General features: G+C 51.3%; 2 protein-coding genes across 8 annotated transcripts in view; both read right to left on the bottom strand.

Moving 5' to 3' along the window:
• ccdc88c (coiled-coil domain containing 88C) overlaps nt 1-12,302 on the bottom strand; it is a 40,071-nt gene extending 27,769 nt beyond the window's left edge. For 2 of the 6 annotated variants that reach the window (XR_003593376.1, XR_003593377.1), the window contains exons 1-22: nt 11,677-12,297; nt 10,568-10,662; nt 9,208-9,316; nt 6,870-6,939; nt 6,689-6,747; nt 6,020-6,103; nt 5,777-5,920; nt 5,509-5,699; nt 4,892-4,973; nt 4,656-4,814; nt 4,430-4,576; nt 4,205-4,355; nt 3,950-4,131; nt 3,403-3,540; nt 3,049-3,333; nt 2,184-2,981; nt 1,961-2,106; nt 1,599-1,710; nt 1,416-1,508; nt 1,184-1,345; nt 835-1,112; nt 341-469 (exon numbers count right to left, since the gene is read on the bottom strand). Coding sequence is in view for 4 of the 6 variants with exons in the window: in XM_028000939.1 (XP_027856740.1) it covers nt 341-469; nt 835-1,112; nt 1,184-1,345; nt 1,416-1,508; nt 1,599-1,710; nt 1,961-2,106; nt 2,184-2,981; nt 3,049-3,333; nt 3,403-3,540; nt 3,950-4,131; nt 4,205-4,355; nt 4,430-4,576; nt 4,656-4,814; nt 4,892-4,973; nt 5,509-5,699; nt 5,777-5,920; nt 6,020-6,103; nt 6,689-6,747; nt 6,870-6,939; nt 9,208-9,316; nt 10,568-10,662; nt 11,677-11,736 (3,674 nt within the window). In the remaining 2 variants the exon portion in view is untranslated. Of the gene's footprint in view, nt 1-340; nt 470-834; nt 1,113-1,183; nt 1,346-1,415; nt 1,509-1,598; nt 1,711-1,960; nt 2,107-2,183; nt 2,982-3,048; nt 3,334-3,402; nt 3,541-3,949; nt 4,132-4,204; nt 4,356-4,429; nt 4,577-4,655; nt 4,815-4,891; nt 4,974-5,508; nt 5,700-5,776; nt 5,921-6,019; nt 6,104-6,688; nt 6,748-6,869; nt 6,940-9,207; nt 9,317-10,567; nt 10,663-11,676 lie in introns of all 6 variants that reach the window. The other 4 variants (XM_028000941.1, XM_028000939.1, XM_028000943.1 and 1 more) reach the window with 4 other exon arrangements.
• Nucleotides 12,303-13,885: 1,583 nt separating this feature from the next.
• On the bottom strand, nt 13,886-25,261 carry pals1a (protein associated with LIN7 1, MAGUK p55 family member a). Of its 2 annotated transcripts, none has more exons than XM_028000971.1 (17): nt 25,079-25,261; nt 23,629-23,909; nt 22,911-23,085; nt 20,487-20,587; nt 20,191-20,298; nt 20,032-20,109; nt 19,819-19,959; nt 19,583-19,744; nt 19,412-19,489; nt 19,154-19,337; nt 19,004-19,075; nt 18,697-18,765; nt 18,286-18,450; nt 17,753-17,842; nt 15,668-15,780; nt 15,493-15,603; nt 13,886-15,415 (listed from the first exon to the last, which is right to left on the bottom strand). In XM_028000971.1, the coding sequence occupies exons 2-17, from the start codon at nt 23,806-23,808 to the stop codon at nt 15,239-15,241; spliced, it is 2,004 nt and encodes a 667-aa protein (XP_027856772.1). In that variant the 5' UTR covers nt 23,809-23,909; nt 25,079-25,261; the 3' UTR covers nt 13,886-15,238. The 2 variants fall into 2 exon arrangements, with proteins under 2 accessions (XP_027856772.1, XP_027856774.1); XM_028000973.1 differs by lacking the exon at nt 25,079-25,261 and adding an exon at nt 24,082-24,627.
• Between the last annotated feature and the right edge of the window lie 931 nt (nt 25,262-26,192).

The following is a 26,192-nucleotide window of genomic DNA, read 5'->3' as shown; positions in this document are numbered from 1 at the left end:
TTAAAGAGAAACGACCCGGATCAGAACCAGGCTGGCTCTGATGCTGGTCAGCAGATAAAACCATGAATCGTTTTCCTTCCTCCTCTCGGTTCTGACCCGGTTCTGACCCTACTCACTAAAACCTCTGGTTGTTCAGCTCCTTGTTTCACCTGTCTGTGCCTGTCCTCTGTCGCCCCCTGCTGGTGCAGTTCCTCTTTCCTCATCTAGAAACCTTTTAAGCTAACTGGAAAAATGACAGCCTCTGTGTTCTGGACCGGTCCAGAACCGGGCGGCGAGGCCCGGCTTCTGGCAGATTCAGCACAGCGTCCAGAACCAGCAGGTTCTGTTCTGGTTCTCTTACCGGTCCACTTCAGACTTCAGCTGCAGGTTCTCCTGCTGGAGGAGTCGGTTCTTCTGGACCTCCTGCTTCAGCTGCTGCGCCTCCTGCTGCTCCTCCCACCGGTCCTTCAGCTGCAGCAGAGCCTGGTACCTGCAGAAACACCTGGATCAGTGAAGCGGGTCGGGTCAGGTTCTGTTCACAAGAACCAGCCCCCATGCTGTAGCTGCGCATGGCCCTACAGACCGACTCCGGCCACCAGGGGGCGACAAGCTGCCCCTGGTGGGAAGAAGTAAAATCTAAGATTGAAATATTTTATCATCTGCTGACGGAGAGGCGTCCGGTCCCGGATTGGACCGGCGGCCGAGACGGGAAAGATCGACTTCCTTCCTGTTGGACTCGAAGCTGACGGATCGTTTCCTCTTCTAGTCGTCAGAAATAATCAGAAAAAACATCGACAAGCAGCCCAGCTCTTCCTCCTGCGCAATTTGGAGGCGTGTGACGCCAGGAGGACTCACTTGCAGTGCAGAGCGCGGTGCTCGCCCTCCAGCGCCCTCTGCTGGCCCTTCAGCACTGCGTGCTGGCCGATCAGCTGCTCGTACTCGTGCGCCTGCCTCTCGTGCACGCTCAGCAGGCGCTCATGGTCGGCGAGCGCGCTTTCGCGGGCGCGCCACGCCTCATCGCGCTGCCGCTGCCACGACTCGGCCTCGGCCTCCAGGGCGCCCACCTGGCCCTGCAGCACGGCATTCTGGGCCATGAGGGAGGCGCTCTGAGAGGACACGGCTGAAATGTCCACCTGAGACACAGGAGGACAGAGGGTGAGACGGGGCGGCGCCCCCCGGGGGACGTGCGGTGGTGTAGCAGCACCTGCAGCTTGGCGGTCTGGGTGTGCAGGCCGGCGTTGTGCTCCTGCAGGGTGGAGGCGTGGCGCTGCAGCGCCGCCATCTGGCTGTTGAGGGAACTGTTCTGGCCCTCCAGCTGCTTCAGCTGCTCCTTCAGCAAGCTGCTCTCCGTCTGCAGGGAGGCGTTCTGCAGGAAACCACCAATCAGAACCGGCACCAGAACCAGAACCGGCAGATGGAGGAATCGGGAGGCTTACGCTCTTCTCCACGGCGATCAGATGATCCTGGAAGCGCAGCAGCTCAGGAGCGGCGCCACGCACCGAGGCATGTTGGGAGCTGTCCTTCTGCTGCTGAAACACAGGAACCGGCAGGACCGGGTCAGAACCATCTGATCCGGGTCAGAACCATCTGATCCGGGTCAGAACTTTGTGTGGGCCTACGGCAGTCAGTTGGCGTCGCAGGGACTCGTTCAGGGCGTTGCTCTCCTCCAGCTTCCTCTCCAGGCCGCCTATTTCCTCCTTCAGTGTCCGACGGACGTTCAGGTTCGGCGACCTGTTGGAAGATAGCAACAGAGACGGAACGCTGACGGATCGCTGCGGTAACAACAGGGAACAGTGTAGACTGACAAAGTGAAAGTTGAGGGAACCTTGAGAAAAGGAGAGGGAACGTCAGAGTAAAGATGCTGGTCAGAATTACAGTCAGCCTTCAGCACACAGATGATGCTGAAGCAGGTTGCTGGGTTGATGGTCCAGACCCATCAACCCAGCAACCTGCTGTCCTCTTCCTGTCCTCCCCGTTCTACCTGTCCTCCTCGTCCTCCCCGTCCTCCAATGTCTGCTCCTGCTGCAGCAGCTTCTCCCGGCTCAGTCCAATCCTCTCCAGCTCCTTGTCGAGTCTCTCCAGCTCCAGGTTCTGCTGCTGGGCCTTCAGCTTCTCAGACACCAGCTCCTGCAGAGAGAAGGTCAGAGGTCAGAGCGCCTCCTCCTGGCCGCTGCTTCCAGAGGAATCCTGCGTCTCCTCCTGACCTCCCTCAGGGTGTCCAGGGTCTTCTTGTCGATGGTAGCCTCCTTCTGCAGCTCCTTGTTCTCCCGCTCTAGCTCCTTGGCTTTAGCCGACGCCTCCTCCAGCCTCTCCAGCTCCCTCCTCAGGGTGGCGGCCTCCTTCAGAGAGGCGGAGGCCAGGCTGGCTGTCTCCTCCAGCTCCAGCTCCTTGGCCTCCTGCAGCGTTCGGACCCTCAGGTTCTCTTTCTCCAGCTGCTTGCGGCTCCTCTCTCCCTGTTCCAGATCTAACTGAAGCTTCCTCCTCTCCTCTTCGGCCTCCTCTCTCCTTCTGCGCTCCTGCTTCAGGTCCTCCACCTCCCGGCTCAGTTCCTCCTCCCTTCGCCGGTTCTCCCTGGCCCTCCCGTCCGCCTCCAGCTTCTCCTCCCTGCTCCTCTCCAGCTGCTCCTGCAGTTGTTGTTTCTCCTGGTTCAGAGCCAACAGGTTCAGCTCCAGCCTTTCCGCCCTTTTCCTCTCTCCCTGCGCCTTCTCCCTGGCCTCCTCCACACTCCTCTGGGCCTCCTGGGTCTCCCTCTGTGCCTCCTGCAGCTCTTCCTGCAGTGTGGGCAGGCGGGCAGAGGAGGAGCGCAGGTTCTCCATGGAGCGGCGGAGCTCCAGGTTCTCCATGGACAGCAGGCTGTTCTGCGCCTCCTGCTGGGCCAGTCGCTGCAGCTCCTTCTGGGCCTCCTCGGCCTCCCGCCTCAGGCGGAGCGCCTCCTGCTGCAGGGAGGTCACCTGCCTCTCCAGGGCCTCGGCGTGCTGGCTGCAGGAGTGCAGCGTCGCCACCTGGAGGCAGAGCGGGGATGAGCCGATTGTATCCGGACCAGGAACCAGCACAGATCCTGGTGCCTACCTCTCGGGTCAGAGCCTCCCTGCTCCGCTCCAGACGGGCCGCCTCCCTCTGCACCTCCTCGCAGCGCCCCGCCCGCTCCCTCAGACACTCCGCCTCCTCGCTCACCACCTTCAGCTGCGCCTCCAGGCTGGCCAGCCGCGAGCCGGCGTCCGTGACGCTCTGGTGCAGCAAGCGGTTCTTGGCCTCCGCCTCCCGGACTCGGGCCTCGCTGCTGGACTGAGCGCGCTCCTGGAGGGCCTTCACCGCCTCCGACAGGTGCTGCTGCTCGCTCTGCAGCTCTGAGATCTGATTGGACGAGACGGTGAGGGGGGTGGGGGGGTTAAATGATGGGACAAAGCGGAGAGGCAGACGTACCTGGCAGTCCTTGTCGGCCCGCAGAGCGTGCATCTCTCGCTCCAGATTCTGCTTCTCCTTCAGGAGCTCCTCCCCCAGAGTCTCCATGTCCTGATTGGTCAGTTTCTCCTGGTCCAGCAGAACCTGGAGACGGTTCAGCTGGGAAAAACACGTCAGGGTTAACCAGCAGGAATCTGTCCATGGTGGCGTACGCAAAAAAACACTGCGAAGATTTACACACGATGGACGATGTATGAAAGTTTGCTAAATATACGCAAACATTTCTATGGTGACTCATCTGATGTACGGAGACTTTTCCATCTGAACTGCTGCAGATTTTCGCTGCAGTGCAAACTTTCAGTATGAAAGCCGAGGCCTCTTCCTGGGCGAGGCCGCTGCCGTTTCTCCTGAGGAAACCAGTCAGGAGTCTGGCTCCTGATCCCAAACCGGAGGATCCACCTGAGGATCCGGAGGATCCCAGTCCTCCGGATCCTCTGCTCCTGGTTCCTGACCTCAGCAGGAGAGCTCCTGTGGTTGTCCTCCACTTGCCAGTCCAGCTCCTGCTCACCTGGTTGCTCAGGCTCTGGTTCTCCCGGTCCAGCTCCTGCGTGTGCAGCTGCTGCTCCTGCAGGAGCTGGTTCTCCTCCTTCAGTCTCTCTATGGAGGCCTGCAGCTCCCGGTTCTCCTTCTCCAGCTTCAGAACCCGGCTGGAGACGCCCTCATTGAGCTCGTGGACCAGAGACTTGCGACCTGGGGAGCAGAGAGGTCAGAGAGGTCAGCCGGTTCAGGGAGCTGACCCGGTAGCGGCCGATCAGAACCGTACTCTCTGAGGCGGGGCCGTCGTGGTTCTTGGAGAGCTGCTCCAGCTCCCAGCCCAGATGGGCCGACTCGTTCATGCTCTGCTTCTGGCCCAGCTCCAGCAGCAGGTTCTCCTCCAGCAGCTCCTCCAGCCGCCGCCGCTCGCCCTCGCGCTCCTGCAGGACAACCGGGACCGTCAGGTTGGAGGGAACCAAGGGCCAGAGAGGACTATCAGGTTCTGGTAGCGTACCATCTCCAGGTCGTGGATCTTGGCGTGCAGCAGCAGGTTGTCCTTCTCCAGTGTGTGCAGCTTGTCGCAGCGCCCCCTGGCGGCCGCCAGCTGTTCCTCCAGCAGCACCTTGGTCTCCAGCAGCGTCGTGTTGTCGTCTCGCAGCTCCTGCGGGAACGAAGCGCAGTCAGGAGGCCGGACCCGACCGACGCCACACAGAACCTGTGCTCAAAGTATTGAGGCCCACCTCCATCCGGGTCTTATAGAAGTGAACGTCGTTGAGCCGCTCCTTGCAGCGGCTAAGCTCCGCCTCCAGCCTGTCCACCCGCGCCGCTCGCTCCCTCAGGGCGTCCACCTCGTCCCGGTACGCTCGGACCGAACGGGCCTCGCAGGACAGCGACTGGTTCTGATCCACAAACACAAACATGATAAGTGTAACCGGGCCGGACGAAGGTTCTGGCTCTGAACGGAGCGAGAGCGGACCTCTTGCTTGAGTTTCTGCAGCTCCTGATCCAGACGCTCCGCCTCGTGTTTTGAATCCATCAGCTGTTCTGTTTTCTCTTCCCTGCAAACAGAACCAAAACCATCGGACCCGAACTGTCACAGAACCAGTTCAGCAGCTTCCATTTTTCCTATCAGCCTTTTAAAGCAGTTATTGCCATAAAATGTTGCCCGTTTTTACAACTTTATGTCTCATCAGATGTTTCCCACTGTGGTCAACCTGTTCATGCAACTTCAGAGTAAAAAACTGACCACGCTTCTGCTAATGCGTCTTCATGGTTAGCTTTAGCGTCTGCTAATCTTTTATGAGTTTAGCAGTTTAGCATTAGCTTAGTGCAGCTACCTGCACACCGACAGTCGGTTCTGATGGAAAGGTTCTATTGCTGTTACCATGGAGATGCCGAGCCACAGCGACACACTGAGCAGCTTTCAGCAGCAGAAGGTCAGATATCTTGGGCAGAGCGGCTATGGATGGCATGTAGAAGAAAATCTTTTTGCCCTCCAGCGTGGAAACAACCACATGCAGGGCGTCGATATTTATAAATCTGGCCACGATTAAACGGTCGGGGTGAGTAGCGCTATGGCGGCGGAGGACTCACAGCTCCTGCCGGTAGCGGCGCAGCTTGGCCTTGGCGTCGGCCAGCTCCACAGCCAGGTGCTGCTTCTCCTCCTGGGTCGGCTCGGTTCCGGCCGGCCCGCTGTTCTTCGGGGCTCGGCCCGGCTTCCCGCCTCCCTCCGGGGGCCGCTGGTCAGACAGGTAGTCCCTCTCCAGGGTGAGGTCCAGGATGGCCTGGGGGACGGGGCAGAGGTTCTTTTGGACCCGCGGCTCAGATAGAACCCGGCCGGACGGGTCGGGCAAATCCGTACCTCCGTGGCTTTGTCTCGCTGGTCGATGAGTTGCTGTAGCGACGCAGCCATGTTGCGGGACAGCGGCTCCAGCTCCCCGGGGACCAGCTCAGCTCCTTCCTCCATCCAGGACAGATCCAGGACGTTCAGCGGGTTCTGAGTGACCTGAAGCAAAAACAGTTTCACTCCCTGGTGGAGCTAAGCCCCGCCCTCTATAAGCCCCTCCCCCTCTGAGAACCTCCAGAACCCAGGCCCGGTTCTGACCTCCTGGATGTGAGAGACGATGGCGGCCTGCGTCTGGATGTCCAGCAGCTTGATCTTGTCAATCATCTCCTCCTTACGCTCGCTCTGAGGACAGACAGGAAACATCAGCAGGTTCTGGCGCCGCGCTGGCGCCTCATGGCATAAACTGCTGCGTCAGCGGTTGCTATGGTGATTCAGGGAGGAGGGGACGTTTAAACCTCAAACAGCATGACGGCTCAGAACCGCCTGCTGGTCCCACACGGAAATTCACTGGGTCTGCAGTGGTTCTGATGGATTCATCAGAACCTGCAGGTCCAATCAGAGCTGGGAGTCAGTGGCACTGCTCTGGGCTGTGATTGGACAAGATGGTTCTAATGGAGGTCCAAACAGGCCCGGTTCATTTCTTAGCTGAAGTTCTGAGCTTTTCTGGCCAGTGTTTCCAGTGTTCCCAGCTGGGCTCTTCCTGTTCCGGGCAGGAAACGTTTCACAGGTTTGTTTAACAAATTCCTGCCGGTCCAAACAAAGACCGATTCACACATGTTGCCATGGTAACCATCCACTTCCTGGAACAAGTCGGAACAGCATGGGAAACAAAGAAAGAAACAGGAAACTCCCACCTGATGCTCAGGTTACAGCCAGAACGCTCACACCACACCTCCACTGGAGCCCCGCCCACACGGCCAAACTCACCTGCACGGCACAGCCCAGCAGCAGGAGCAGCAGGCGCTTCAGCTCCTCCATGCTCCCCACTGAGGAGACAAAGCAGACAGTTAGTGGGAGCAGCAGGAGGAGCAACAGGAGGAGCAACAGGAGCTTTGCCTGGTGCTTCAGACGGCACTGGGAAGACTGGGAGCAGATCTCCATGTGTTACCTGACATGGGGTCGTTGGCGATGAGCAGGATGTTGGGAGGAGGCATCACTACCAGCTGCTGCAGCGTTTCCTGCAGGAGAACCAAGAGGAGGGTCAGCCATCATCATCACCTTCATCATCACCTTCATCATCATCATCACCTTCATCATCCTCACCTTCATCATCCTCACCTTCATCATCATTGTCACCATCATCATCATCATCATCACCTTCATCATCATCGTCACTTTCATCATCATCACCTTCATCATCATCGTCACCTTCATCATCATCACCTTCATCATCATCATCGTCACCTTCATCATCATCACCTTCATCATCATCGTCACTTTCATCATCATCGTCACCTTCATCATCATCGTCACCTTCATCATCATTGTCACGTTCATCATCATCATCACCATTGTCACCTTCATCATCATCATCACCTTCATCATCATCGTCACATTAATCACCACCTTCATCATCATCATCATCAACACCTTCATCATCACCTTCATCATCATTGTCACGTTCATCATCACCTTCATCATCACCTTCATCCTCATTGTCACCTTCATCATCGTCACCTTCATCATCATTGTCACCTTCATCATCATCATCACCTTCATCATCACCTTCATCCTCATTGTCACCTTCATCATCATCACCTTCACCTTCATCATCACCTTCATCATCACCACCTTCATCATCATCGTCACCTTCATCATCATCATCACCTTCATCATCATTGTCACCTTCACCATCATCATCACATTCATCATCATCGTCACCTTCATCATCATTGTCACCTTCATCATCAGTCACCTTCATCATCATCACCTTCATCATCATCATCACCTTCATCATCATTGTCACATTCATCACCACCTTCATCATCATCATCTTCATCATCATCACCTTCATCATCATTGTCACGTTCATCATCATCATCACCTTCATCATCGTCACATTCATCACCACCTTCATCATCATCATCGTCACCTTCATCATCATTGTCACCTTCATCATCAGTCACCTTCATCATCATCACCTTCATCATCATTGTCACATTCATCACCACCTTCATCATCATCATCGTCACCTTCATCATCATCATTGTCACATTCATCACCACCTTCACCTTCATCATCATCACCTTCATCATCATCACCTTCATCATCATCACCACCTTCATCATCATCATCGTCACCTTCATCATCATCGTCACCTTCATCATCATTGTCACATTCATCATCATCATCACCTTCATACTCCTCCAAGTGCCATGATTAATTTTATTTAAGGGTAACTGAAAACAATTGATGGCTCAGGGGGTCAAAGGTCAGTGGGGCTTCAACAAACCGTTGGAACCAACCAGTTCTGGACCAGTTCATACCGGACCACCTTCCTTATTTACTCTTATTCTGTCCAGGAGGCACATGAAGAAAGTGATCTACAGACTGCAGAACCAGAACCGGGTCTGGACTCGGAACCAAACAGTGACAGAGTGGAACCAAGCAAACCGGTTCTGACCCGGCCAGCAGGAAACAGCTGCAGTCTGGGTCAGGAAGTAGCAGGGAGGGAACGCTCCTCATTCCTCAACATCCGGCCCCAGTTCCAACACCTGCACGCCTGGAGCCGGAGGGAGGGCCGGGTCACAGGTTCTGTTCAGAACCAGCGCTGTGCGGTCATGGAGGATCAGTTGACTGCAGGCGGTCCGGTTTCACCAGAACCACCCAGACTGAATAAAACATGGCAGCTGGCGGCCAGGCGGCCCACATAGAGGCCCCTCCCACATCGAGGCCCCGCCCACCAGGCCAGCTGGTGAAAGCAGCAGAGGCTCTGGGAGTCCAGCTCACTGAGGTATCAGGTTCCTCTGCTGGTGGTTGCCCTCCGTTACTGGGGAGACTGGGAGACAACCAGTCAGAGCATCTGCTGGGACTTCATCTAATTAGGAGCAAACCAACACCCTGCATGAGGGTGGAGGGGCGTGTGTGAGAGTGTGTGTGTGAGCTGATCTGCACCCTGACAGCCTCTACAACTTATTAACTGCTGGTTAAAAAACGAGACAGAGATTAACAGCAACCTGACCCACTTCACACAACACACACTAACACACACACTGACACCCCAACACACACACACTAACACACACACTAACACAGAAGTGAATCTCTCCAGTATGAAACTAGCCCCTTTGATCTTCTGGTTAAAATTACCTTAATGTTCGGAACCAGAACCTCCTGACCCAGCCAGAACCAGAACCAGAACAAAGCCACCGTGAAGCTTTATTCAAATGTTTTCACATGACTGGTCCGATCGGTCCGGTTCTGCTGCAATGAGTGCGGTTCTGTACCTGGTAGTAGGTTCTGATGTGCCGGGTCAAAACCGTGAGGTTGTAGAGGCGCAGCGACACGTCGTTGTTCACGTTCTTGTTCAGCCTCTGATTGGTGGGGTTGGGGTCGCTATGGAAACAGAGACAGAGAGATCAGACACCACCCAGACTACGCCCCGGAGAACAATGGCCTGACTGTCCTCATGCTGCCAGCAGGGGGAGCTGCAGCAGCAACCTGACTCAGATCAACATGCTAACACTGCCGTTGCCATGCTAACTGTAATGTTAGCATGCTCGTGCTGACTCTAGCATGCTAATACTTAATGCATAGTGCCAATTGTGGCTTTAGCATGCTAATGCTAACTCTATTGTTCTGATTCTGATGCCTGTCAGAGTTAAATGTTTGCAAACATGGGGATGTAACCGACCCGGCTTGTTAGCGTCCCTGTATTGCTGCTAACGGCTCCGGTTCTGATTTGTGTTGCTTCATGATGAACATCTGAAGAACCGGATCGGTACCGGGCGCAGGTCATTCAACTTGCTCTGCCTCTTTTAGAAAAACTGTGTGCTCCTAACTTTTTTACTTTCAGATAGTTGTTATGGTGCGTAACCATGGCAACAACAACCTGCTTTACAACAGAGCGGCTAGTTAGCATCTCATCTGAACTCTGACCCCAAATCCAACAGGAGCTGTAAAGGAGGAACCATGGATGCAGAGAGGAGGAGGACGTTCTGCTCCCCTACAGAGAGCGAGAGAGGAGAGGCAAAAGCAAAGGACCTGGATTAGCAGAGCTAGCTAACAGCTGATAGAGCCATCCTGGACATGTTGCTGTTAGTGTTAGCATGAGACTGTCATTCAGTCAGAGGCCTCATCAGATTTCTTGTGAGACTGACTGTTGCTGGAGATCCTGGCAGCCCACAGCATCACCTCCCACAACTGATTGGAGAAACGTGGATGATCTCAGTTACAACGTTAAGTTGATCAATTAAAGATTTCTAAATTGAACTGAAAACCAAAGTCCAATTCTTTGTGGCCAAACGGACCAATGCCATTTCTGGTTCTGGTTCTCAGATTAGAGGTGATAATCCAGCTTCATCTCAACCTCAGATTGATGATTATTATTAGCAGGAAAACAATGAGCAGAGAAACATCTGGTGCGACGCCTGAGGCAGGATGTGGTCGCTCTGTCACACTCTCTCACACACACACATACACACACACACACACAGAGAGAGAGAGAGAGACACTTACCTGTCAAGCACAGGAAATCCTGAACTGTCTGATGAACTCAGAGCAATGAGAGCAGGCTCCACCCCTATTGGCTCCACCCCTTTAGCCCCCATCCCCTTTAGGCTCCACCCATTCCCATGAGGTACTCACATGTAGGTCATGACCTTATGCAGGAAGACGCCGTCCACCAGCTCCATGAACATGGCGACCCGCTCCTCGGAGCCCAGGGGACCCAGCATGCGCACCTGGAGACACACAGGATAGATGAAGGTTGGCTCCTCCCCTTCCTGTCCCCCTTCAGCCTGACAGCAGACCTGGTGGGTAGACTGGACCCAATCGGCCGCCCCAGAACTTCATCTGAACACGCAGAAAAACTGCTGGAGCGCTGCCTTCAAACCCAGCAAGGGGCCCCTCTTGCTGCTAAGAACATCAGCTCAGTTTACCTGGCTGAGCAGCAAATGGAACTGTAGTTTACTAAGATGCATTAATGAACAGCTAAAACTCAAAGATTAAACTGAGAGCATCAGATTGTTGCTATGGTAACAAAACAATCTAACTATGAATATTGTTCTTTGAACTTTTACAAAGTAAACTTGCCAGCTCCTTAAAATCTTACATTGAAATATTAAATATTTTAAAATCTTTTATCTATGCTGAAACCATTAAATCAAATTTGACTGCATTGATATTCTCCTAGTTTGTTTATGCCTTGGGCCGGCTCTAAATGTGATCACCATCGCATGGTGTTTTTACATCCACTGACTGAGGACTTAATTTGGATTTGAGACAAGTGCAAATAATTGATATTTATTTGAATTCTTTGTTTTTGAGATTCTATAATTGTGGGTTTAAGTCGCAATGTCTTCCAGTAACATAATTACCCAGCAATGTTTCCTGTCAACTTATCAAACCCGGCCGAAGACCTGAGCCAGTTTTCTGGGGCAAACCGTGACAGACATGACGGTTCTGGTCCAGAAGGAGCAGATTGAGCCCAGATCAGAGACCTGGGTCCTGAACGGCCACTCGATAACAGAACTCCAGCTGTGAAGGAAACCGGTGCTGGTTCTGGGTCGGGCCAGATTAAAGTGCTGGAGATCAGGACGAATATTTACTGGCTGGACTAGTTAACCCAGACTAGTTAGTAAGTAGTTAATCAGTATTATTTAGCAAATGGTTAACTCGGACTAGTTAGTGGCAGGTTAACCTTCACTAGTTGGTTCCTGGTTAACCCAGGCACCTGACGCAGCAGGTAGACTCACCCACAGCACCAGCGGAGACTCCATGAAGGAGGCCAGCAGCTCGGACAGGGTCACATCCATGCTTGGTCATCAATAACTCATCAATCCACCGATCGATCCGGATCAAAGCATCGGCCCCCCTTCTCCCTCCTCTACCCCCTCCCCTGCGCACGAGCTCCGCAGTAGCTACTATTGTCTGTCCGGGTTCCCACGGTAAGTCCGAAAAGTGGAGGAAAGGCGGGTAAAAACCAGCTGGACCGGGTCGGAACCTCCCTCACGGAGGTTTTTCTAAAGTTCTGGAGTCGGTTCCGTTAGTTTCGCCGCTAAATTAAAGCGGATTGTAAGCAAACACTTGATCCAAACTTCGCTCAGATAGTTGATTGTGTTGCCAAGGAAACACAAGTCGGACCGTAAAGAGAGAAAAAGCGCTAGAAAGTTAGAAAATACAAAAAATCCGATGAGAAAAGAGTGAAAGTCTTCAGCAAAACCGGGTCAAAGTACTTTCCCCCGTCGTCTCCATCCGGACCAACTCCTCACCGCTCCAACTGTCTCCATCAACCTGTGAGACCCGAGAACACAGGGAAGGCAGACCGACGGTACGAACAGCCAACCAGCGGCCGGCCGCCGCGCCAACTCCCGCCTTTTCTCTGAGCCCACCAATGAAGAAGAGGGTGTTCACGCTGAGGCTGACGTCACCATCGGGCAGAGTGACGCCAAAGAGCTCGGAGGGAGCAAGATGGTGACCGGCCCGCGCAGGAAGCGGCGCTCATTTTAACCTCCCATCGGTTTTACTGATGGTTCTTATATTTCCTGTTTTTATGATTCTTTTAATGTTTTTTGTGAATTTTTACACTTCCTCCTTTTAGTCTACATTTTGTGATTTTTTTAAAATAGTATGTATCAAATATGCACACCGAAAAACAAACAGTCAGACTGATATGTTTTAGTTATTTTATATGCATTAATATTTTCTGTGTATATATTTTTATATCTCAAGTGTATTTGTGCACGTTGTCAGCACATTCATTTGACTCAATGCACACCTGCAAGTTAGCCATTGAGGGACGAGAACATCCCATAATGACAGATCAGGTGAGGAACAAAGTGTTTTCCAGGGTTTTTCCTCCAGACAGAACATAAATCAACTCTGTCCAGTCCGTCGGCTCACCACAGTGGCAGGTACTTCTCTTGTTCTTCACTCTGATTCGTCTGAACGGTTTGAAAAGGAAACCAAAGATCAGCTCAGATCAAAGGTCAGATGCAAATGTGCAGAAATGAAGGCCGGCAGTGAGAGCAGCAGGGTGTGTGCGACAAGCACTGGGTCTACTTTCTCTCCCAGACTCCGACCCGGAATTATAGAACCGATTCCCGGCTCCGGAGCCGGAATCTGGTTCAGTCTGAATGAGTTTGATCAGCAGACAGGAAGCCTACATCACTGACATCCTGTGACAAACTCAACTCAAAAGTTCATTGATGCAGCGAGGAAAACCACTGATCACACGTGGCGCCAGTAAATGGGATGACAGCGCCACCCCCTGGTGAATGTGGAGTATTACAAAATCAACTCTTGAAGCGGCATAAAATCTACTGTAGTTTGTTCCAGACAGACCCGACATTCAGCGAGTCTGTGGAGACTCCTGGTCCGACGGTACCGCTGGTACAGTACCGCTGCCGGTCCACCTGGGACAAATGTTCTGGACTCAGAAATCAGAGGATGGCAGTAGCAGGTCCAAGACGGCGTCTCCATAACAATAAGCTTTCAGCAATCTGGGGCGAACACTATCTGGACCTGCAGCCTGGTTCCGGTCCAGTCTGTCCAGACGCCTCTTCACCTGTGAACTGAACTGGTTCCTGTACCTCCCGTTTCTAATCTGGACTACAAGATGCTTCTGTAAACTCAATAAAAATAAACTGCGTTTCATTGTTAATGAATTTTGTTCAGGCATTGATGAGGTCATCTGAGGGGTTAAGTCATCAGGACCCCAGGAAATGTTGGAGTAGGGGATTCAGATTGGTTGACCCCTGGTTGGAGCAAAGCCATCTCGTTGCTACGGTTATCTAGAGTAACTGCCATCCATAGGGAAGGTGAACAGGATGATAATCTGCCAGATTTAATCCCTGATGTCACTCAGGTCAGGTCCTTCAGGTGTAGAAGTAGCTCAGGTGAGGTCATGTGACCTGCAAAGGACTCACATGACCCACTGAGGTAAAAACAGAAACCAGCAGCCAATCAGATTCTAGCAATTCTCTATTTATTCCTTCATTGTGAATATCAAAACAGGAAACAGTTTAAGAGGTGATTTCAGAAGAAAACGATTTACATTCAATGTGCTCCACTTAGCCCCGCCCCCACAGTCCTCCTGGACCAATAGCGGAGCAGGTCATGGTGGAAACCTTCCATCTTATTGGTGCTTTGTGAACTTCATAAGTCTATAACAATATTACAAATATATAAAGACTCTAGAGCGCAGCAGACACAGTTACTGCAGTCAGGTTCTACTGTAGTCAGGATAATACTGCACTGTCCCCACACACACACACACACACACACACACACACACCCCTGCGGCTTTCCTTCAAGCCTCAGTGGGACCAGGAAGACCCAGAGGAAGAACCAGTCCGTCTCCAGTCTGGCCAGTATGAAGTCGGCCTCTGTGTCACAAAGTAACTACCGACTGGATGAAACCAGGACCTCCCAGTTCAGCGGTTCTGGTTCTGGATGTTAAGCCTCAAAGACAGAACCTGAAGCTCCGTCCACTGGGACCTGCAGTACCTGGAATAGCCAGCAGGGGCTTAGAAACCCCCTGGCAGCCATGTTTGTTTTCTAGAGGTGAAACCGACTGGACTCGGACCGGTTCTGGTCCAGCTTCTGATGGGAGGTCCATGGCGTGGCCACAGCTTTGCCTCTGCGTGAACTGTTCACAGGTTGCTATGGGACCATCAGAAGAGTAGGGAATCACCATAGCAACCGGTGACTCAGAAGTTTCCCTGACCAATAGAATCAGTTTGTGATTACATGGTGGGGGTGCTAGAGAGCAGAGCAGCTGAGGAAGTGATGTTTACACAGAACAGTAGGGGGCGCTGCTGAGAAGGTTCCAGAGTTCAAACAGGAAGTAGAACTGGGTCTCAGACCGGGTCGGCTGCATGAAGGAAAATATCAACTTCCTGTTACAGTAGAGTCAGGTTCGCAGGAAGTGGGAAAGATATTTAAATAAACTTAAATACATTTATGACAAATCAAGGAGAAGAATTTACACAAAAAAATAAAAAGGTTTTTGAAAGAAAAATCATTTTCTAGAACAATTTCTCAGGAAATTTGGGTTTAGAGAGTTTTGTTTACATTTTCCTTTGTTGATTGAGTTGTGTTTTCTGTGCTTTCTGGTTTTGAATAAAGAGCTTTGGGTCGTTCAGGAAAACCTGGAGGAAACATTTCCTGCTCTGAACGTCAAATTTCACAACTTTCAGCTTCAAAAATTTGCTCAGATTTTTCTGTGATTTTGTGTAGAAATATAATTGCTAATGCTGTGAAGGTTCAATTTCAGGACCGGGTGGTGCAGCGTTTACTGTGTGACCTGTGATATTATCAGCGCAGCCAGGAGCAGGGCACCCACTGCGGCTCCGTGTCCAGCTTGTTGATGAGACGCAGCAGCTCGCCGTACGCCCGGTCCGGGTCCGTGTTCACGATGACCGCGTCAAAAAGATGGCCGCAGCTCTGCTCCATCTCACGCGCCTTCTCGATGATGTCACGCAGCTCCTCAGGCTGCAAACACACAAGGGTCAGGGTTCAGGGAGCGGGACCAGAACCAAAACCGGAACCGGAACCAGAACCAGAATAACCTTGGGGCTCTTGCCGTCCTTCAGCAGCAGCGCTCTCAGTCGCTCCTGGGACGGCGGGGCGATAAAGATGATGTAGGGCTTCAGGTCGGAGCTGCGCAGCACCTTCAGGGCCTGAGGGTGGGGGCAGAGGGTCAGAGGTCGCCTGGGCACGGAGCGGCGGCAGAGCGCCACCTACCTGTGTGTGCAGACACAGCAGGCAGATCTTCCCGGCGTTGATGACCTGCCGCACAGAGTCGCTGCTCGTCCCGTACAGGTTTCTCTCAAACTCGCCCGACTCGATCAGCTTCCCTGGAGAGAGAGAGAGACCCGAGGACCCGTTAGAGGTCCTTGTGCTGGACCCAGCGTTGTGCTGGGTGCGTTTGTTTCCTTCTAGCTGGTCAGCCTGTGTGGCTGCTATGGATTGTAGCAGAAACCTCGGCACCGCCAGATATTTTTATTCATATCAACAGCCTATTGACGTGAGATCTCGGGGGATAACGTTTCACAAGTAAGATGGACATATTACCATTTATATTTTATGAATAGAATATTACTAAACTATATTTATGTCCACCGGCAAAAGCCAGCTAATATTAGCTATAGTGCTAATGGTGCAAAGTCAAGTTTAACCCCAGCTATGAAGGCTAACTGAGATTTTGTAAATCTTAAGTTTTAATTATTCCCTGACATTGATTTAGATCATGCGACACAAAGTGGCAAAGACTGTTATTAATGTGTAATTCTTTCACTTTGTCTAAAGTAAGGTAGCTCCTGTTTTAGTTTTGAAGGTTTTATAAAGACGATGTGAGGAAGAAGAGAGAAATGTGTTTAAGGAGAGACGGATTCACTGCTGATGAATCTCTGAAGCTGCAACTCCTCCACTGGAAAACATGAATAAAACCTATATAGATATTATGTATATAAGCATGTTCATCATTATTTAATCATCTTTGTTTCTCTATGATTGTATTATTTTGTTTGTATATTTATATACATATGTATTAATATTACTAAATAATATATTTTTAAAATTATGACTGGTTGTGTGCTTTGTAAAATTCTATTCATGCATCAGATATTATATTCCAAATCTATTCTGTTTCCCCAATAAGAATATTTAAATATGCTGAACCATGCATCAGTAAAATTAAAAAATACTTCAAATAAATATTTTCCTTGTAAATGTAGCTATGACAGCTGTTTAAGGTTAATGACAAAATAAACTGAAAATCTGGGGCGTGCTGCGGTGGCGCAGCAGGTTAGCACGCCCCACGTTTGGAGGCCTTAGTCCTCGACGCGGACGTCGCGGGTTCGATTTCCAGTCCCGACGACCTTTACCGCATGTCTTCCCCCCTCTCCTCACCCTCCTTCCTGTCTGCCTACTGTTGAAAAAGTACGAGCCGCTAGCGCCGCAAAAACTCTTAGGAGAAAAAAAATGGACAAAAACCCTTAAAATCTGTTCGGTATTTAGCGAGTTATGATCGATTAAATGCGCCAATGCGTCATTGCGCCAGTCAGCCTTTTTTTTTTTTACTTTACTTCAAACAAATAACATTAACATACATAGAGGATCTTCAACACAAATATAAATATCACAAAATAAACAGACATTGACTGTGTTGTTTTTAAGGTTTTGCAATCTTCAACGTAGAATGAATAAAGTAAAAAAACAACAGTTACATAAATATATACACAAAATCCTGCTTTCAGACTGAACATGTGTGCTCTTGGATTTGGCAGGAAAGTTCCCCCATAGAAGTTTCAGGGCGCTGGAGATGGAAATATTTTCACTTTAAATAAGTCTTCAGTATTGTCTGTTGTAGCCTAGCGGCTGGCTACTTCTTCTGCTTATTAGAGCTTGTTAAACAACTAACTTTTTTTTTTTGCCAGTTGTTTGTTGATTCTTACATGATGTGTGAATTGTGAGACAGTTATTTTTTGTTTTTGGGCATGTGCACCGACTGATGGCACCCCTTGAATTTCGTTGTCCTTGTGACAATGACAATAAAGATTTATCTTATCTTATCTTATCTAACTGGCGCATCACTGCCACCAAGTGGTGGCAACATGTATTGCAACTGAGCCCCTGAACATCTCCAGTTTCTGGAAACTTTGCTACCCTGCATGCAGTTTCTTGAGGACCTCTAGGTGGCGCTGGAGGCCCAAATGTGTGCCGCAGCCCTATGGTTAAGACTGGCTGTGTTAGAGGAATCCTCCCCCTCCCCTCACAGGAAATAAATGAGCTAGAACAGGAAGTAGAAAGAGGTACAGGAAGTCTCACCAGCCGCCAGCTCTGCTTCAAACGCCTGTCGGGACACAAAGTGGTAATCTCTACCGCTGACCTCCGCTTCCCGACGGCTGCGCGTGGTGTCTGCTCACAACACACACACACACACACACACAGGCAGATGAGCGAGACGAACAGTAAGGCAGAACAATACCTGCATTAATAGATAAATTATTTCATAATAAAACTACAGAAATTATTCATATTGTACATGAATAAAAAATTTTAATAAAAAATATTAGAAATTTTAAAATGTTATTGAAAATATTAACAGAAATAAAATAAATGAAAAGAATTATATGAAATTAAAATGTAAAAATTGGAAAAGTATTTTTTTAAAAAACTACAGAAAATTTTTCAAGAAAACAAAAGAAAAAACATAGAAACTAAAAAAACAAGCTTATATTTTAATAAACAAATAAGTTTATTAAGCAATGATCAGATCCAAACTAAACATCCATTAGACATAAATAAATGTTTATTCTTGATCCGGACCATTTGGGTCCAACAGAACCACAGAGCCTTACGAGGCACGGCGCCAGCGAAGCGTTCCGGTTGGCTGCTGAGGAGCCTCTGCCTTAGCTCCGCCTGCCCACAGCTGTTTGGACCAATCAGAGCAATCGGACGCTTCCTACTGGATGGCTGGTGGTACAGAGCCATCTCCTCATAGGTCAGAATCTCCTCATCGAGATCTGGACCAGAGCAGAGATACAATTATCATCATTATTATTCAGATGAGAGAGAAGGAACAGATGATCTGCAGAACCAGCAGAACCAGACTCCTGGTTAGAACCTTTATTCAGTGAGTGCAGCTCAAAATAAAACTATTTTTTAAAATAAGAGCCCCTCCGTCAGTTTAAGGCTGGTAGGTCCAAGTTCTGCTGGTTTTGGAACTTTGATCTCAAACAGAACCGTGACAGGGTCGGGTCGGGTCGTACCGTCGTTCCTGTGGGAGTACAGCAGCTTCTTCCTTTTCCTCTTGTTCTTCTTGGCGCACCAAAGCTTCCCTGTAAACAAACAACAAGCTATTAGTTGGTTCTGGAGTCGCTACATGTCATTGGGTCGCACCGCACCAAGACAGAGAAGAAAAAAGGAACAGGGAGAGAAAAATGTCGGATTTCTGGACTCTACTAAATGTTACATTGGTTAGCTCATCTCATCGTCTCTAGCTTACTGCAGCTCTGTTAGCCTTAGCCTAGGGTCTTCTTTAAGCAGTTTGAGTTCATTGTAGCTTCAGTGACTCACCAGGTTTCTCAGACTCCTTGTCTTCTTCTATGGTTTGCTTCATGGCCTCCCGTTGTTGCTGGAAGCTCTTCCCTGTGATGTAAACAAAGCTAGCTGAACACCAGGCGTACCGTATCCAAAGCGGACAAAACCGGCGGCTCAGCAGCGCACCTGGGACGAGTCCGGCCAGCGGCTGGTTGTCCTCGTCGCCGTCTCTGTACGCCTGCCACCAGTTGGGGTCGGCCTGGCTGATGATGTGGAGGATGTCTCCTTTCTGGAAGGACAGGCCCAACTCTCGGCACGGCACGTACGGGTCATCGGACGGGTCGTAGTCAAAGTGGGCCTTCACGTGGACCTGGAACGATGAAGATCAGGAGGCAGATGAGGGTCTGGAAGCTGTGAGGGGGAGCCTCGCAGGGCGGAACCTACCACGCTCTCCTTGACCGGCGGCGGTTTGGTCTGAGTGCTGGGGATCAACACGAAGGTCAGGAGGCCATGCATGTCGGCCTGGTGGACACAGAGCAGCAGAAGGTCAGAGAGCAACGCGTCTTCAGAGGACCAGGTGAGGCCAAACACCTGGCTGACGAGCGAAGAACTCACCAGGATGTCAAACACCTGGTTGACGTCCTTCCCCCTGATCTCCACGCCGTTGATCTCCAGGATCTCGTCTCCCTCAGACAGGAGGCCGCTGCGTTCGGCTGCTCCTCCCCGGACGATGCGACTGATGATCACGCTGTCCATCTCATTTCGAACAGTCGCCCCCTGCGGGACAGAGCGAGAAACGTGTGAGGCGGCGAGCGGGAGTCCGGCCAAGCGGAGATGTTCCTCGGCCTCACCAGGGGAACGTCTCGAGCCTTCTCGATGCGGACGATCTTCACGGTCTCTCCGCCCCACTGCGTCACAGTTTCTCCTTCCAGCGGGTCGGACTCCGGCTCCATCTCTCTTTCTGCCACGCCGTCATGAGCCCGCAGCAGCGCCTGCAGAGGAAGCATCGTGCTGAGGACCGCTGGGAGTCGGCAGGCGACGCCCCCCGCCGGTCGGGGCCTTACCTGCAGCTGGGTGTCGGACAGCAGGCCGAGCAGCTCCAGGCCGTCTTTGCTCTGGCTGGCCTGCACCAGGCTCCTCACCTGGAAACACAGAGAGGCGAGGTGGAACTGGAGCAGCGATTGGGGAACGGTCAGTGGTCAGAGGTCGTCCAGCAGAGTTACCTCCAGGGCCAGCGGCAGCGCCTGCTGGGTCAGCGGGAACGGTGGAGTCGGCTGCTGCATGCTGGACGCCACGGCGTTGTGGATCCTCAGCGCCGACTGGAAGTCCGACTGCAGGGAACCAGAACACAACAATTAAGCCCGGCAAGGCCTGATCCGGTTTGGCCCGGTCCAGACAGGTTGAACAGAAGCGTCTCAGGTCCTGAACTATCTAGACCAGTTAGCTCTACTGGAGAACATCCATCCTGGTCCGCACAGCCTTCTGGCTGGACAGCAAAGACGTTCCGTCCAGTAATTACCTTGCTGAGCAAAGCCAGAACCAGCTCCACGTCGTTCTGGCTCTGCTGGTCGGACAGGCAGCTCCGGACCTGCTTCAGGGACAGCAGCAGATCCTCCAGCTCTGAGGGACAAGAGGACAAGACACTCAGGGGGCAGCAGGGGGCAGAGGGAGGCAGAATGGGGCAGAGGGAGGCAGAATGGGGCAGAGGGATACAACGTGGGGCACAGGGAGGCAGCATGGGGCAGAAGGAGGCAGCGTGGGGCAGAGGGAGGCAGCATAGGGCAGAGGGAGGCAGAATGGGGCAGAGGAAGGCAGAATCGGGCAGAGGGAGTCAGCGTGGGGCAGAGGAAGGCAGAATGGGGCAGAGGGAGTCAGCGTGGGGCAGAGGGAGTCAGCGTGGGGCAGAGGAAGGCAGAATGGGGCACAGGGAGGCAGCATGGGGCAGAGAGAGGCAGCATGGGGCACAGGGAGGCAGCATGGGGCAGCATAGGGCAGAGGGAGGCAGCGTGGGGCAGAGGGAGGCAGCGTGGGGCAGAGGAAGGCAGAGTGGAGCAGAGAGAGGCAGCGTGGGGCAGAGGAAGGCAGAATGGGGCAGAGAGAGGCAGCGTGGGTCAGAGGGAGTCAGCGTGGGGCAGAGGGAGTCAGCGTGGGGCAGAGGAAGGCAGAATGGGGCACAGGGAGGCAGCATGGGGCAGAGAGAGGCAGCATGGGGCACAGGGAGGCAGCATGGGGCAGCATAGGGCAGAGGGAGGCAGCGTGGGGCAGAGGGAGGCAGCGTGGGGCAGAGGAAGGCAGAGTGGAGCAGAGAGAGGCAGCGTGGGGCAGAGGAAGGCAGAATGGGGCAGAGAGAGGCAGCGTGGGTCAGAGGGAGTCAGCGTGGGGCAGAGGGAGTCAGCGTGGGGCAGAGGAAGGCAGAATGGGGCAGAGAGAGGCAGCATGGGGCACAGGGAGGCAGCATGGGGCACAGGGAGGCAGCATGGGGCAGCATAGGGCAGAGGGAGGCAGCGTGGGTCAGAGGGAGTCAGCGTGGGTCAGAGGGAGTCAGAGTGGGGCAGAGGAAGGCAGAATGGGGCAGAGGAAGGCAGAATGGGGCAGAGAGAGGCAGCGTGGGGCAGAGGGAGGCAGTAGGGAGGCAGTAGGGACTGATTTGACCCTTCATTTCTTCACCTTCCCAGTGTTCCTGATGGTGGGACTGCATCTAACTTTTATGGTCACTTAGAAAAGAAGCTCAAAGAAAGGTAAGCTCTGTGAGGTGATGCTATCAAAGCTACAGACATCAAATATGTTCAATTTGTGATGAAAAACGCCATCATTCACTGCGCTGCATTATAGTGAGAAGATGTTGACTGACATGTCCCCTGTACGGGACAACGCTGTGACCAAAAGTCTGCAATACAGTGATGTTACATTCATGAACGATCTGATTTTACTAAACGGGTCTTTACTAAGAACGATGGGACTGGAGCCTCACCGAGAGCCGCTCTTTGTTCTTGTGATGCTCTGGTATTCTGCAGTAGCTATGATCATTTTATTTAATTATATACATTGATATTTATTAGTAAATAAATAAAACCCAAGAACTTAAGAGCAACAGAGCATGCTCATTGCTCTCTGACTGTTTCCGTCTCCTGTCAGATGTTACAGCTCTGAGCTGCTGGGCTTCATGCAGCAGGAGAGAAAGTCGGTCGCCTTGTGCTTGGTTCCTTCTGGCTTGTTGCGCCTTGCACGGTGTTCATAGATGAACGCCGTTTACCGTTGGGGAACGGCGTTCATCCTCCGTTTAATGTGCAGACAGTGGTGGTTTCTGACATGGGCCATATGGGCAACCGCCCAGGGCGCCGTCTTTTTGGGACAGCAAAGGAACAGAGATGGAAGCAAGGCAGAATGAAGAAGAGTTTTTATTGGTAATGATACAGGTTAAATTTATTTCAGCTCTAAGTATTTAATATCTAGGTGTTTTTATGGGAATGTGAATCTTTCAGATCAATTGGAGAAGCAATTTTGATCATATTTCACATTTTATTGGGTCGTGTAGCGCGGGGCGCTGGTCTTGGTCTCAGGTCAGGTGGTCCTGACTACAACACTGCCCACATCTAAGTGCACGTTAGTCTGTGTGTGTTTGTAATACCTTGTGGGGACCATTTTCCTGACATATACTACACTGTGGGGACCCGCTGCTTTTGGGTCAGGGGTCAGATTTAGGACTAAGGTGTGAATTGAGTTTTGGTTAGAGTTAGGCTGTAGAAATGAATGGAAGTCAATGGAAAGTCCCCACAAAGACAGCCACGCAAACATATGTGTGTGTGTGTGTGTGAACAAACAAAGCTTTAATTAAGTCGGTGTCTCTTGTGCCGCTCTCCCTCCCTGAGGAATTCCCTCCCTGACAGGAACACGTTCCCTCCTCCTCCTCCTGTTCTCAGCACCCCTACCCCCCTCCTCTTACCCAGCAGCGCCTGGCTCTGGGCGCCGCAGAGCGCCTGTGGCTGCGGCACGTCCTGCAGGAAGGTGGGGTTGTCGATGCCGACGACGTGCGGGTTCTGGGCCAGTTTCCTGAGTCGCAGCGAGGCGTTCAGGTCCAGCTGCCGGCCCTCCTCCTCTCGCCGCCGCCGAAGATCCTCCTGGAAGACGAGCAGGATGAAACCGGGTCACCACCAGCCAGGTGTTGGCTGTGGATCCTGTTCATGTCCGCCTTATGAGCTGCAGTCCAGAGGCTACACTAAGCTGTGCCAGGTTACGCTAGGCTAGGCTAGGCCAGCGTGATAAACGCCGCGGACGCAGTCCCGATCCCCGTCTAACAGGCTGAAGCAGAAGCTGCTCTTCGTTCTTTCAGAAATCTGCTAATTCTGTGAAATTCTACGTTTCATCCCGGATTCTGTTTTATTCTGTTTTCTGCGTTACCCTAACAACGCAGAACTTTCTTCCTGTCAAAGACGAGTAAAGTTTGATTTGATACACAACTTTAAATACTGAAAGACATTTTAAATATTCAAAATAAAACGCGACTAAAAACAATAAATAAATAGGAAATATGAATAAAATTACTTTCTGTTCCTGCAAAAAAACGGAAATTATGGTGATTAATTAACAAATTAACAGGCTGAGCTCCAGTTCCGAGCTAGACAAGGCTCTCCGGACCAGACCGGGCCCGGTACGGGTGGTACCTGGTGCTGCCGGATCCTCTCCAGCTGGGCAGAGCTGCGCAGCGGCAGCGTGCGGGCCCCCAGCTCTGAGGGACAGTCCACGGCCATCTCCCGGGGCGGCTGGCCTCCCCGCAGCTCTTCGTCCGCTCCCCGCCCTCCTCCGCCCTCCCCAACATGGCCGTTCAGCTGGGAGGTCGTCATGCCGCGCTCTCTGGGCTTTATGAGTGGATTGGGTCACGGGTCGGGTCGGGAAGCAGGCGGGGTCTAGGAGGGAAGCTCAGCAAGCACAGCAGCCATGATACCTGAGGACAGAAGAAGAAGATCATCAGCACTGGGAACACTGGGAACACTGGGAATCTATGGTTCTGGAGGTCAGTCCAGTCAAAGGTCCTGGTTCAGGCTCAATAAAAACATTCTGCTTCTCAGTAACAATAATAATAATAAATCAATAAATGTGGTAAAACACAACCGGACCTCCAGGTTCTGGTCAGGACCGGGTCAGAACCCGTCCTCATCAGCCAGGCGTTCTCACACTTCTTCCTTCCACCTAACTTTCCAGGATGTGAACCCTGGACGGTTCCTGACCGTCTGCTGGACTGGACCGCCTCCAGAACCTCACTCAAGTTCTGGTTGGGTCCAGTTTGACAGCAGTATGGGTCCCAGTACCGAGGGACAACATTTACATGCACAGACTGGACCCAGATTTACTCGGGTCAGCTCCAGGTCCTGCGCTGTCCTCAGAACCTCGCCTCTGACCCCGTTGTCATGGTAACTCAGTCTTGCCCACATAAACTGGGCCTGGTCCCGTTCAGGTTGGTTCTGAGTGCAGTTCCAGCACCAAGGCGAACCTGCAAAACCGCGTCAGAGGGAAAACGCTGAAGTCAGCACTGCAATCTGAAACCCAAACATAGCCGGCACCGCTCAGAACCAGAACCTTCCCTTCACCCAGCCGGGCTGCGGCGAGGCGTTCACGTCCGGCTCCGAAAGGCCACGCTAGACGTTCTGCAGCTGGTTCTGGTTCATGTTGAGGACGGGTCGGCCCGAGGTTCTGCCAGGCCCCGCCCCCTGACGCCAGGCTCAGCAGGGGGCGGGGCCTGGTTCCCAGTAGCACTATTGGAAAGATAAAACCAGTAGTTCAACTGGGAACCAGTAACTAAACTAAAAACCAGCAGCTAAGCTGGGAACCAGTAGCAGTTTCAGGGCGGAGGGACTGACACCGAGCTAACCTGAAGCTAACTGAAACTAGTTCCGTTTAAACCAGTTTTAGTAGAAACCGGCGGAACTGTTGGGATAATTCAGTCTGCTTCAGTCAGACTGAGCTGCGATTCTCCAGTTGGAAAAAAACCCAAACCTCACCTGAACGACCGGAACCGAACTTTTCTGGGTTTTATTGGGCTAAAGGTAGAAGCTAGCTGCTAGCAGCGCCTTCCTGGGGCACCTGTTGATAACAAAGCCGCTCGCAAACACTCACCTCCGGGTCAGAGCGGTCCACAAACTCCGTCAGTCCCGCTACATTCAGCTCCGAAAGTCCAGATTAAATATTCCCAAACGTCTACTTTTTATTGCTTTACAATCCCAGTTTCACTCCGACACACTTGCTGCTTCATCGGTGAAGCAGCGTCCTCCTCCTCTCCGTCTGTCACTTCCAAATCCACTCAGGGCGGGCTCCGCTGATAAAACACGGGTGCTGATTGGACGTCACGGTCAAAGGAATCCAGTCTGAGCCAATCAGAAGCGCTGCTTTGGGGAATGCAGAATGTAGCAAAGTGGAGCTATGCTGCGTTAGATGACACCCAGAAACTGGAATGTTTATCTATAAGGAACGGAAATAATGCCAGAAACATAGAAATGAACGGAATGGAAATCTGTTCTTTGTGTTGAGCAGGATTCTCTTGAATATTATACGAGTCAATCGGATAGCTAGGCTACACAGTCTCCACGCTCAAAACCAGTCACAAATAAAGGTAAAATTAACAATATTTAAATAAAGCAGATTATTATTACGCCTGTGTGAATTTTAACAATTGATCCAAATTACAAGATATCCAACGTTCTTAGATAGATGCACTTTTTAATGTTTTATCCATACTGGAAAAACTTGCTTTCATTTCTTTTTTTTACCCACTTAGACTTATTAAAGATTAATAAAGGTTCTTTATTTTTCAGTCAGTAAAAATCAGGAGAGCTATCTGGACAATACATGACAATAACTAAGGAAACAACAATGAAACACTAATTATATATTTCAGATATCGACTTCACTGATTGTGATCTAAGCACTAAAAAATAATCTCTCAATAAAGAAGAAATAGCATTAAATAAATAAAATGAGCATAATGAGAAGGTAAACATTTATTTACAGATACAAATAAAACACTTTCAGCTTTATTACCTGCCTGAATATTGAAACATAACCCTAATATCTAATGTCAGAAGAATGTTACCAACTTATATTAATTCAAGGAACATTAAACAATAAAACAAAAGTTGGAATTTCTGATGATAAAAATTACCCACAACTGGGAGATGTAAATAAAAATACATATATATGAAAATAAGTCAAACAAAAAACTGATAGTCTCGGT

This window comes from Xiphophorus couchianus, chromosome 19, assembly GCF_001444195.1.
Source record: "Xiphophorus couchianus chromosome 19, X_couchianus-1.0, whole genome shotgun sequence".
In the NCBI taxonomy this organism is placed as follows: domain Eukaryota; kingdom Metazoa; phylum Chordata; class Actinopteri; order Cyprinodontiformes; family Poeciliidae; genus Xiphophorus; species Xiphophorus couchianus.
Note: the sequence above shows the minus strand (reverse complement) of the source record. Positions and strands in the feature narration are given on the sequence as shown.

Coding starts and splice junctions, on each gene's coding strand:
- pals1a (XM_028000971.1), bottom strand. CDS start 23,808: ATGACGACCTCCCAGCTGAACGGCCATGTTGGGGAGGGCGGAGGAGGG. Junction 23,086..23,628: donor AGAGGATCCGGCAGCACCAG/GTACCACCCGTA, acceptor CTCGTCTTCCAG/GAGGATCTTCGGCGGCGGCG. Junction 15,781..17,752: donor TGAAGCAGAGCTGGCGGCTG/GTGAGACTTCCT, acceptor CTCTCTCTCCAG/GGAAGCTGATCGAGTCGGGC.